This window comes from Penaeus monodon, chromosome 42 (assembly GCF_015228065.2).
Source record: "Penaeus monodon isolate SGIC_2016 chromosome 42, NSTDA_Pmon_1, whole genome shotgun sequence".
NCBI lineage: Eukaryota > Metazoa > Arthropoda > Malacostraca > Decapoda > Penaeidae > Penaeus > Penaeus monodon.
The window spans coordinates 3,436,296-3,448,975 of NC_051427.1; the positions used below are offsets into that span (position 1 = coordinate 3,436,296).

Consider the following 12,680-nt stretch of genomic DNA (forward strand, 5'->3'; position numbering starts at 1 on the left):
ACTGTGCAAGGCCAATAAAGGGCTGCAATAAATCAGGTTGTACAGTGGGCAACATATAATGGGTTCAAATTTTCCCCAAGTAAGACCATGGCTATACATTTCCACAAACGAGGAAAATTCCATTCTTCCTTCTATTTAGGAGCAAACCCACTGCAATTTGTCCAAGAGGTGAAGTACTTGGGTCTAATTTTTGACTCAAGGCTTACATGGGTGCCTCACATCAAACAGTTAAAAGTGAAGGCTATAAAAGCACTTCGTATTCTGCAGGTTCTTTCACATCCATCTTGGGGTGCAGACCACACAACGCTTCTACGGCTTAACCGAGCGCTTATTCGTAGTAAGCTTGATTGTGGATGTGAGGCTTATTCATCTGCAACTCCCACTGTTCTCCAGATGTTGGACTCATTTCATAATGAAGCACTCAGAATCTGTACTGGGGCTTTCAGGTCTTCACCTGTGGAGTCCCTGTATGCTGAGAGTGGAGTGCCACCTCTTTCATTACATGGGGACTACATGAACCTGATTTACTACAAGAGACTACAAAGGATTCCAGGATCTCCTACATCCAAATTGGTTTTCAACCCCCCTTGAGGATAGCCAATCCTATGGTAAGAGAATGAGGAATCTTGTGGAAGATCTTAATTTAAGTCTCACTAAGGTTCTGGCTGTTGGAATTCCCCAATTCCCCCCTTGGACTAATCAAGTTGAGCTGGATTTGGTCGGAATTGGGAAAGGGGAGACATCCTAAGCAGAATTCAGAGAGAGATTTCTTCAGCATATTTCTAAGTACCAAGCATCAGATGCAATATATACAGATGGTTCAAAGTCTGAAAAAGGTGTGGGCTTTGCAGCAGTGAGCAGAAGGAAGACTGCATCTGGCAGTCTTTCTGTAGCAGCCTCGATCTTCACTGCAGTTACATGCCATCCTTGCAGCAGTTAAGATGACTAGAGATCTTACGAACCATTCTATTGTGATATATTCCAACTCTCGTAGTGGCTTGCAAGCAATCAAGAGCTTAAATTCATCACATCCAGCTGCAGCAGAAGACGAAAGAATTTGAATTTTTTTCCTTAGCACTGGATGAGAGCACGGACGTGCAGGACACTCATTTTTATTCGTGGAATTAGCGCAAACTTAGAGATGTGTGAGGAGTTGGCAGCCCTCCAAAGTCTCAAAGGGACTACGACGGGGGAGGATGTTTTCGGCAAAGTGTACCAAACCATGGAAGAGTTGGACCTGGACTGGTCAAAGATGGCCAGCATCACAACTGACGGGGCTCCTAGTATGGTGGGCATGTCTCGTGGTCTAATAGGACACATGAAATGGGAGATGGAAGAACGGGGTCTCACCGCCCTGCTACAAGTCCACTGCCTAATTCACCAGCAAGCACTGTGCTGCAAAGTGTTGACATGGGATTCTGTCATGAAGGTTGTGGTGTCATGCATAAACTTCATCAGAGCAAAGGAACCTAAACACAGGCAGTTCCAAGAATTCCTGTCTGAACTGGAATCTGTGCATGGAGGTGTGCTGTACTACACAGAGGTCCGATGGATGAGCCGGGGCAGAGTTTTGAAGTGTTTTTACGAGCTGCTACCTGAAATTAGCGCATTTCTTCATTCACTAAACAAAACGGTGCCAGAGCTGATCGACCCAGAATGGAAATGGCACCTCGCATTTTTAACAGACATGACAGAAATGCTGAACAGCTTTAACTTGCAGCTACAAGGCCAGGGAAAACTCATTTGCGACATCTATTCCCACATAAAAGCATTTGAGGTGAAACTAGAGCTGCTTTTGGGACAAGTGAAAAGGCACAGCTTCATCCATTCTCCCTGCTACACAAAACCTCTCTGCAGAGAACCCAGCGGTCCAGTTTCCAGCTGAAAAGTGTGTGGAAGCACTGGAAATGCTGAAAGCGGAGTTCGGTGTGCGATTCCGTGAACTACATGTTTATGCAAAAGAAATCCGTCTTTTCCAGAACCCCTTTGTTGCCAACATTGATAAAGCCCAACCTTCTTATCAGTTTGAGTTGGCCGAGTTACAGAACTGTGATGTTCTGAAAGATGTGTTCAAGCCCAACAGTCTTATTGAATTCTATGCCGCCCTCCCAAACGACACATACCCTAACATCAGAAAACACGCAATGAAGATGTCCACACTTTTTGGCAGCACGTATATCTGTGAGCAAACCTTTTCATGCACGAAACTGCTGAAAATCCAATGAGATCAAGATTGACATATGAACATCTGCATCAGTGTTTGAGACTGGCAGTGACTAGAATGGAACCTGACATTCAACTTCTCACCAGCCAGATGCAGGCCCACAGTTCACACTGATGAACATACAAAGGTAAGCTCACTTTTCTGACTTGAATGAATCATTCCGAGTATAAACAAATATAATCATAATAAAATCTACTGGGATGAAATCCATCTCCACAACCATACTGGTAGTGGTACTGGTTGTGCTGTATCACTTAGTTCAGTTTCTCAACCTGCTTGCTTTGTGGTTTTCACTAGGAAGTTGAGAGAGAGAGAGCTGCAAACAGCGATGTCTACAAGCCTACTGGAACCTACAAAAGGATTATAAGGAAGGAACAAAAGAACTTTGAGAGACTGCTCATATGAGTCATTTAAGTAAGAGATTCTGCTCTGACAACTAAGCTGAACTTGGACTTGTTAAGATTGTGCACGGCACAACAGAAAGTTTGTTCCATGGACTTTTTTCTATGAAGAATCCATAGAGGGTTATTTGGTTATTATTTATTTCATTAATAGTGTTATTATTTGTTCCCTGGCTTTTGTTCTGTGAAGAATCCAGAAAGGGTTATTTGATTGTGCTTTCTGGAAAACAATAATTTTTTACGTTTAGGCACTCCTGCAATCGTCACACTTTTTCTGTTACAAACTGACCCCAGCCCCCCATCAGAGAAGGGAAGTTATGTGGCCCTCACAGGAAAATGTTTGGGGACCCCTGCCCTTGAGGATAGCCGATCCTATGGTAGGAGAATGAGGAATCTTGTGGAAGATCTAAATTTAAATCTCTCTAAGGTTCTGGCTGTTGGAATTCCCCAATTCCCCCTTGGACTAATCAAGTCGAGATGGATTTGGTCGGAATTGGGAAAGGGGAGAGATCCGAAGCAGAAGTCAGAAAGAGATTTCTTCAGCATATTTCTAAGTACCAAGCATCAGATGCAATATATACAGATGGTTCAAAGTCTGAAAAAGGTGTGGGCTCTGCAGCAGTGAGCAGGAGGAAGACTGCATCTGGCAGTCTTTCTGTAGCAGCCTCGATCTTCACTGCAGTTACATGCCATCCTTCCAGCAGTTAAGATGATTAGAGATCTTATGACCCATTCTTTTGTAATATATTGTGACTCTCGTAGTGCCTTGCAAGCAATCAAGAGCTTAAACTCATCACATCCAGTAGTGAGGGAGATTCAAGATTGGTTTGCACTGATGTCAACACGTAAAAAGATAACTCTATGTTGGGTACCAGCACATGTTGGTATCAGTGGGAATGAGCGAGCTGATCAGAAGGCCAAGGCAGCTGCCACTCAGCCCTGTGATGCTCGTTTTCCTCTCCCACACACCGACCTGAAACCCAGTATAAGGAGTTGTCTTCGTGATAGATCGAGGGAACAATGGAGGCATACTTCTAGAAACAAACTGCGAGAGATTAAAGATGACCTTGGCAGTTGGGTGACCAGCATCCATCCCAACCGAAAAGTAGTTATATTAACAAGATTAAGAATCGGGCACGCAAGACTGACTCATGGACCGATGATGGCTAAAAGTCAAGCACTTTGTGAGGGATGCCAAGAGCCCTTAACGATCGCACATGTAATGGAAAGATGTGCAACATTCTCAGACCAAAGACGTATGTACTTGTCTCCCCCATATACACTGAAGAATGTATTGGGGGAGGATTGTGACATAGAAGGTCTTATTAGTTTCCTTAGGGAGGCTAATATTTTCAATAAAATTTAATTATACATGATATTTATTCAGTAATTTTATACACTTAAGAGCATAATATTTATGCTTTGATTTTTAATATATTTATTGTTATTTGTAAGATATTTATTGATAGCTTTTAAAGTTTTAAACATTTTAATATTTCTATTTATCAATGTATTCGCCGCTAATGACCCTAGCTGTTGACGCGGCAAATAATTTTAAATAATCAATCAAGCAATCCCTAAGCAAAAGAATGGCATCTCTATGCACCATAAAGCCGGCACGGTAAGGCCCCCGAGACACACCCTCCCTTGCGAGAGATAAATAATAATAATAATAATATAGTTTGATTCCATTTGCTACAATGGGTATCATTGGTGTGACATAGTGTCTGTTTCATTTCGCTTCTAGGTTATCCCCTGTAAGCGAGGAATGGCCGGGGTTACCATCCACTGGCGGCGAGGGATTCGAACGCAGTCAGCAACATTGCTAGACGAGATCGCTACCGCTGCATCACACAGTACGAGTTCGAAGGTGGGATCCAGTTCATCAGAATAGAGTTATCCTAATGCCGAAAAAAAAAAACAGAAAAAAAATGACACGAAGCTAAATGCAAGCAATCAGATTCGCTGCATCAACGAAAGGTGTGCGCAAAACAGCTAAGATCATTAACCTTGTTGGCTTATGCTAATAATCTATCAATAAATGTCTTGCGAAGGGAAATAAACAATAAATATTATATTAAAAATCAAAGCATAAATATGCCTTAAATTACCAAAATGATTGCATAAATAATTACATTTTGATAAAAATATTAATCTCCTATAGGAAACTAATAAGACCAATGTCACAATCCTCCCCAATACATTACGTGCTGCCAGCCAGAGATAACATTTTGTACCGTGAATAATTAAAAGATAGAATTATTCTTTTCTCTGTTTATTTATTATCAGTTATCATTTATTAATTTATACATTATTAAGTCTAGGAATGAAAAGTGTGTTTACGCTTGGTGAATATATTTTAGCGATTTGGTTATGAATAGTATTATTATATAATATTATATATTATATTATATAATATATATAATGTATGTATGTATATATACATATATATACATATATGTATATATGAATATCTATACATATATACACATCTATATACATCTATATATATATACCTCTATATATATGCATATATATATGTGTGTGTGTGTACATATATGGATATATATGTGTATATGAGTGTGTGCGCGCGCGCGTGTGTGTGTGTGTGTGTGTGTGTGTTTGTGTGTGTGCGTGTGTGTGTATGTATATATATGTATATGTGTATATATATTTGTATGCATGTGTATGTGTGTACATATATATAGAGAGAGAAAGACAGACAGACAGAAATAATAAATAGAAAATGCAGAGAGAGAAGGAGAAGGAAGAAAATGTTTTCTTCAGGTGCAGAGTAATATGAGTATTGCACAATCTTATCTTCGTTATCTGAATCTTTTTTCCTAGCTAACCTTTCAAGACGTATTTACATCAGCTTATTCTGCCTAAAACAGCGTTAGTTTTCACATGATTCGACAAAAGGCATCAACTTTTTCCAATTTTTTTAATATCTGTTCACACTTTTTCACTCGTGAAGATACTTTTTTTATACTAAGTAGTAATATGAATTGATAGATCTGTAATCGCAGATTTGCGTCCAAGTTTTACACATGCAGTGGAAAAAAGGTAGACAAATACACTAACACCTCTCTCTCTCTCTCTCTCTCTCTCTATATATATATATATATATATATATATATATATATATATATATATATATATATAAGTGTATATATATATGTGTGTATGTATGTATACATACATGCATACATATATACATCATTATTACTATTACAATAGTTATGTGGCAAGGCCACCAGACACAAACGTAACAAATCATTCGCAATCAGCAGTCAATACAGACGAATGATCGAGACATGATACCAACAGACCTTACAGAAGTGAAGAACGAGTCCACGGCATTTTTCGCGTGTGTTATGAACGGAGCCCTGTTCGACCAGCACCGCTCTATGGGTACGGGGCGCCGGGCCTGTGCAGAGTTTCCCATTCCCGGTATGCTGAGGAGCGAACGTGATAATAATAATGATAATAAATAACAGGTAAAGGAGGGGAAGCAACAGAAGATCCTATCACGGTCCTCGTGTATCCGCAGGTAAGCGCACTCCTGGGGCACTTGCTCCTCCCACCCTCCAACGACGTGGCCTCGCCGGATGGGTTAAGGGGAGGATTTTCCTCTTCGTGTCAGTTGGATCTCGGGAGACGATGAGTTGAAGTGCTGATGCAAGTTGTGAGAGTCTGGCAATGTTCTGGTTCAACAAAAACATCGGTCGCTTTTGATGGAATAGTATTATATCAATTATAGAAAATGCGATGCAAGGGAAGTATCATGTTAATCACCATATGCACACTATATGTGTGAATATACATATAAGTCTTATCGATGTGTAGTGCCTTCACAGATGGCGAGCCTGGATTACCACACCTCTTTATCAGTTGTCAATTGCAATAAAAGTGAAGCTTAGCTTCCACCTCCTAATGGTCTTGTTATTTCATTCTTGTATTTCTCCCTTTGTCTCTCTCTTGCTCTGTAACCTGGGTTTCTTCCTACTAAGCTTAGGTTCACTATCTTTCCTCTTCTCTTTACGTGTCCTCAAACCTCATCTTCTTACAAATACCCATTTCTTTCCTTCTCTATACTTCTTTCACTCAACATCCTCAGTGTGAATATCGCATTTCTCAATTCTTTTTCCTTCCTCAAAGTCATATTCCTCTTCTGCTATCTCTCTTTTCGTCTTATTCTCTCTAGCACAACCCTTAAGATTAAAAAATAATAATAATAAAAAAAAGAGAGAGACGTGTTAGTTCTTAGGCTGTAAGCTCCGCCCCCGGCCATGACGTCAGAGACTCTACTATTTTCTTCCCTGGTTCACTTATTTTCTTTCAGTTAGGCAAAAGCAAGGAAGCAACACGCACGAGAGGAACGGACGTATTAGGGTGAGAATTTTGGAATGATTTAGGAAAGGGAGAAGAAAAGGGGAAAAAAATCAGAAACAAATATAATAACAAGTGAGGCATTTAGAATAATAAGGAGGGTTTTTTTTCCTTTACTTAATTATGAGTTATTATTTATGCATTTATTTATTACACACATCTATATATACACATCTATAAATATATATGTGTGTGTGTATATATATATATATGTATATATATGGATATATATGTGTGTATATATGTGGATATATTTATGTGTATGTATGTATGTATATATGTATATCTATGTATACATATGTATATGTATGTCAGAGACGTGTATATGTATATAATATATATAGAGAGAGAGGAGGAGAAAAAGTACTCTTCAGTTGCAGAGTAATATGAGTAAAGCACAATCTCATCTTCGTTATCTGAATCTTTTTTTTTCTGAGCTAACCTTTTAGGACGTATTTATATCAGCTTATTCTTCCTAAAATGACGTCATCTAATAACGTGATTCGACAAAATCCAACGTATTAACGTTTTACTTGATTGTTTCTTTAATACCTGGAAACATTTTTTTTTTCGTTCATGGTTACTGATAAAATTACTTATATATATATATATATATATATATATATATATATATATAAATATATATAAATATATATATATAACACACACACACATATATATATATATATATATTTTATATATATTATATATATATATATATATATATATATATATATATATATTATATATTTGCTCTCTTTTATATTAAGTAGTAAAAGGTATGGTTTTCTGAATCTCTTATCTGTTTCGTTATTATCAATTATCATTTAATCGTTTCCTTATCTATTAAATCTGGGAATGAAAAGTGTGTTTACGCTAGGTGAACATTTTTAAATTTATTTTTGCAAAGTAAAATATTTATACGTGTGGACATTGCGGTTGCTTTCAGTTGTACCACACACAGGGATGTTTCCTTGGTGTGGTTCTCCTGAAAAGCAAACCCAAAATTTAAAACAAACTGCATTACAATGAATGCATTTTGTGCGTATTGTTCAGAAAACCTCAGGTGTAATGCATGCTAGCTTTGTGAATTCTTTGAATTCATGTTTGTAGAGGCTTTCGATAAGTTTTGTAATATTGTAAACGCAAATTATTTGATAGGTTTCTATAAGCATAGACTATAGATCTTCATTGTCCGCAAAAAATAAGCAGGATCTGGATAATGCCATGGGTCTGGTTCCCCTTGTTGGCCGGATAGAAAGGTGATGTTTCTCTACCCGAGTCTGGTTATGGAATAGACTAGCGAAAAGGTTGTCTAATCTCGATACTGATTCGAAAAGCTCTGCATGCTGGGATTTATCCAGTTATGATTGATTATATTTTGGTAGATCTTTTGGAGAAAGTGCAGGCACAATAGTATAAGACTTAATTTTGCATGCTGTTCTAAATTGTACAAATTTGAAAACCCTTTGATGTGCACATTGTAGAAATCAGGTACACATAACTTCTCGCACATCGGTTTTCCAACGTTTTTCATTTTCCTTTTCACAGACCCAAAGAAGCTACCATGGAGGAAATAGTCAACGGAGGGAGGCAACACGACGAGCCAAGGGGGACCAACGGCCAAGTGGGCGACCCCGGCAGCAGTGAGACAGATGCCGGGGGTCTTGGGCGGACGTGAGTGATCAGCTGATTTTGGCCGGTGCTCTTGTTAATGTTGACCGCATGTCACGTTTGTTATGGTGAAGATGATTGTTATGTTATAATCAACAATATTAATGTTAACATCAATACCATTACTACTATTGTTTTTATTACTGTCATAGCTTCATCCATATCTCATCCTCATCATCAGTCTTTCCATCATTAATAGTTATTACCATCTTTTTTCCAGTAATAGGGTTAGGGAAACCTCAACAAAATGTTAAACTGGCTCAGCCAAACATTTTGCATTTTCTTACTTCTTCACTTCCCAGGGGTGTGGACGGCATGCCTCTAGGCTTCGCGAGAATGTCAGCAGAGCGTGACGCCGTGCGCTACAACATGAGCCACAAGCAGCGTGGCCACTGCGCCATCTTCACCACCGCCACTTCGACGAGCCCCACAGGCCTTGGGGGAAAACAGAGAGCAGAGGTCTTGAGATGGAAGATATTATTAGTGTTTGAATGGATTATTCATTCTGACATTTCTGTCATCATGTATTCATTTTTGTTTTTACATTTGTGATTCATTAAGTATTTTCGACCCCATCTCAGGAGAGGAATGGCACAGACCGCGACCGTGACCAGGCACAGGCGCTCTTCACTAACCTTGGGTTCCAAGTGACTGTCCACAACAACCTCAGGGTGTATGAGATCAAGGAGAAACTCCAGGATCGTAAGTACCCAAGAAGCTCGTTAAAGGCCGAGAGTGCAGGGTCTCTGGGCCTTTGGGACTGGTTTCAAGAGTCCTTGAAACTAGCTTCACGAGGCTCTGAGACTAAGGTGCTCGCTGTGACTGGACTCGCAGATTTCAAAAGTGTTGATTCGCGAGTCTTTGAGTCAAGATAAGATACTGAATAAATGAAAACTCAGGTAGCCAACTGTTAACTATTGCATCACTAATTTATTTCCTCTGATTACATCTTTCTCACAAAGTGAAAGATTTTCTCGCAGATTTAGAAGACAGATGGAAAGTGGACAAATCCGCATACACGTACAAACTCCCACGCGCACACACACCTGCACACACAAATGCATATATTTATATACGTATTTATATGTTTTTTTTTTTTTTTTTTTTTTTTTTTTTTTTGCTATGGTCATATAAATGTTTTTAAATGCAGAACAAATAGTTCCTTTGACATTTCTGCTGCATGCTATTACTACATCAGCATACTACAGTGTACTTTCTCAATAACTAATCTGTTGTTAGATGCATTAAATGCTATTTTCCCTCTAAGAAAAAAAGAAAAAAAAATCAGGTAATGTTTCAATATTGATCAGAAGAGACATTTATAATAAGGATTTTTTTTTTTTTTCTTGTTTTGATGAGAGAGTGAACTTTAATCAATCCCAAGTATGAGATTTAACCCTGAACGATTTTAATAAGATGATCATTAAAAAATCCTATTTATAAAAGAAAATTAACAAGGATTTGTTCAGATTTCTTCTCATTTTTTTGTCTCTGCTTCATGCTCCTCCACACCTTTACTTTTCACTCATTTTCTTTTTCTTTGGCCTCTCCTTCCTGCCCCCGACAGTCGCTTTCGGCGTAGACCACTCGGAATGCGATGCGCTGGCCGTGGTGTTCATGTCGCACGGGGGTCAGGGTGATCTCTGGGGCCATGATGACACGTTTCATCCCGATTGCCTGTTTGAGAATTTCAAAGCTGACCAGTGCCCTACCCTCGCAGGAAAGCCGAAGCTCTTCTTCATCCAGGTGAGGCCTTTGGGGTGCAGTCGGGAAGGGAGGGGGAGGGGGGCAGGAGGGAGGATTAGGGGCAGGGGAGCTGGGAGGAGGGCTTGGGGCAGGAGATAGGGTGGTGGGAGGTGGGGGCGACTGCAGTCCGTTCTGCGGTTTGCATGAGCTAGCTTTGAGGAATATCTTCCTCTCTCCCTCCCTCTCTCTCCCTTTCCTCCCTCCCCCTCCTTCTCCCCCCCCCCTCTCTCTCTCAGTCATTCTATCATTAACTTACTCATTCACTCACCTACATAGATAAGCTGAAATGACTAAAAACGTGAATTCATAAATAAGGAAGCCCCCTTGTTCAGTTTTTTGAAAATGCGCAGTAACTCTCGAACGTATGCCAGTGAAACATACACGAAGAACTCTTAAAACGCACGCTACAGAAATGAAGGAGACGAACAAGGAACAGGAATTGAATGCTGGCAATACTACTTCTTTTGAAAATCCAACACGGGACTATCTGTTCCATAATTTCACTAATTTGGAACTTCGAAAACACTGTCACAATACGGGGCTTAACAAAGATTTGGGTGACAAATGACAAACTGGTTATGATGATGAATGCTCAACAGTCAGCTACTGATCAGCGAACGGAGGAATCGCACGACCCTCTACAAATCATTCAGCTTGATCTCCAAGAGTTTGGAGAGAAAATCGTCAACGCTGGAAGAGCAAATCATTGACGGAGGACGAAGCACCTCCGCAACTAGGGCTCAGTCCCCTCCTGCCAGCCCCTGAGAAAACCCTGCTCCTCGGCGATACGAAACGTCAGGCCATCGGATCTTGAGGAAAGACTGCTCCATAGAACGGTCCAGGGGGCAGCCAGGACCTTTTCAGATGCTGGGAATCAACGAGAACCTGATTGGACTCCCGCAAAAGGCACCTTCTACTTTGGGATCCACGAAATGATACATGGCGGAAGTCCTGATGTTATCTTGGATAAATGAGGATCCTTAATTTTGTAATTCGAGGAATAAGAATGAGGGAATGGAAACATTTGTATGTGAGCTAGCACTAACTCTGAGTTTAGATAATCTTCCTGATAAAATCAACCATTTTAACGGTCAAATTAAAAGAATGGAGTACAAATAATGGGATTCGAATAATGCAGACTCATACTGTGATAATTCAGGTGTGCTTTTTCTGAATAGGTATGGCGTGGTTAGATTATTTGGGAATGATTAGCAAGCAGTTGTAAATATTTTAGATCACCTGATAACTGGAATCATACAAAGAGGAATCACATGCCTTCCCAAAATGCCCTCAATGATAATGCTAACCGAGATGTCTCGCATGACGAAAGATTGACCTGATTGACCTTGAAAAGGCTTACGATACTACTTGGAAGCATGGCATACTCATGAAGCTGTATGACACTGGTTTAAGAGGAGCATACCACTCATACAAAGCTTCCTTGCTGACAGGAAGTTTAGAGTTCGGTAGGAAACAGTTTCTCTAACCTGGAAGATCAGCTGGAAAGGGGTCCCACAAAAGGGGGTTGTCTTAAGGTGACCCCGTTTTGTCATTACTATAAATGACATCGTAAAGGATTCCAAGTGTAATCATGTAATCAGTATGTGGGATGACTTTTACACTGTACTGCTCAGGAGGAAGCTTACAGGATGTGCAAGGACGCATGCAGACTGCAATAAATCAGGTTGTACATTGGGCAAAATACAATGGGTTAAATTTTTCTCCAAGCAAGACCATAGCTATACGTTTCCACAAACCAGGGAAGTTCCATCCTTCCCTCTATTTAGGAGCAAATCCAATGCAATTTGTCCAAGAGGTGAAGTACTTGGGTCTAATTTTTGACTCAAGGCTTACATGGGTGCCACATCAAACAGTTAAAAGTGAAGGCTACAAAGGCACTTAGTATTTTGCGGGTTCTTTCACATTTATCTTGGGGTGCAGACCGCACAACGCTTCTACGGCTTTACCGAGCACTTATTCGTAGTAAGCTTGACAATGATTGATTGACTGATTATTTAAAATTATCTGCCGCATCAACAGCTAAGGTCATTACCTTGTTAAATAGAAATACTAAAATGTTTAAAACTTTAAAAATCTATCAATAGATATCTTATAAATAACAATAAACAAATTGAAAATCAAAGCATAAATATTATACTCTAAGTGCATAATTAAATTTTATTAAAAATATTAGTCTCCCAAAAACTAATAAGACCTTCTATGTCCAATCCCCCCCAATACTT

General features: G+C 39.6%; 3 protein-coding genes across 3 annotated transcripts in view; 2 read left to right on the top strand and 1 right to left on the bottom strand.

Annotated features, from left to right (window-relative positions):
• LOC119599078 (caspase-1-like) overlaps nucleotides 1-283 on the bottom strand; it is a 4,167-nt gene extending 3,884 nt beyond the window's left edge. The window contains exons 1-2 of the mRNA XM_037948832.1: nucleotides 254-283; nucleotides 3-22 (exon numbers count right to left, since the gene is read on the bottom strand). Of these exons, the coding sequence (XP_037804760.1) occupies nucleotides 3-22; nucleotides 254-283 (50 nt within the window). The remainder of the gene's footprint in view (nucleotides 1-2; nucleotides 23-253) is intronic.
• Nucleotides 284-1,141: 858 nt separating this feature from the next.
• LOC119599079 (general transcription factor II-I repeat domain-containing protein 2-like) lies at nucleotides 1,142-1,885 on the top strand. Its single transcript, XM_037948834.1, has one exon. It carries the CDS (start codon nucleotides 1,142-1,144, stop codon nucleotides 1,883-1,885), a length of 744 nt encoding a protein of 247 aa, XP_037804762.1.
• A 5,033-nt stretch (nucleotides 1,886-6,918) lies between these two features.
• On the top strand, nucleotides 6,919-11,147 carry LOC119599080 (caspase-1-like). Its single transcript, XM_037948835.1, has 6 exons — nucleotides 6,919-7,020; nucleotides 8,569-8,694; nucleotides 8,994-9,150; nucleotides 9,276-9,393; nucleotides 10,259-10,437; nucleotides 11,037-11,147. The coding sequence occupies exons 2-6, from the start codon at nucleotides 8,585-8,587 to the stop codon at nucleotides 11,145-11,147; spliced, it is 675 nt and encodes a 224-aa protein (XP_037804763.1). The 5' UTR covers nucleotides 6,919-7,020; nucleotides 8,569-8,584.
• Nucleotides 11,148-12,680: the final 1,533 nt, after the last annotated feature.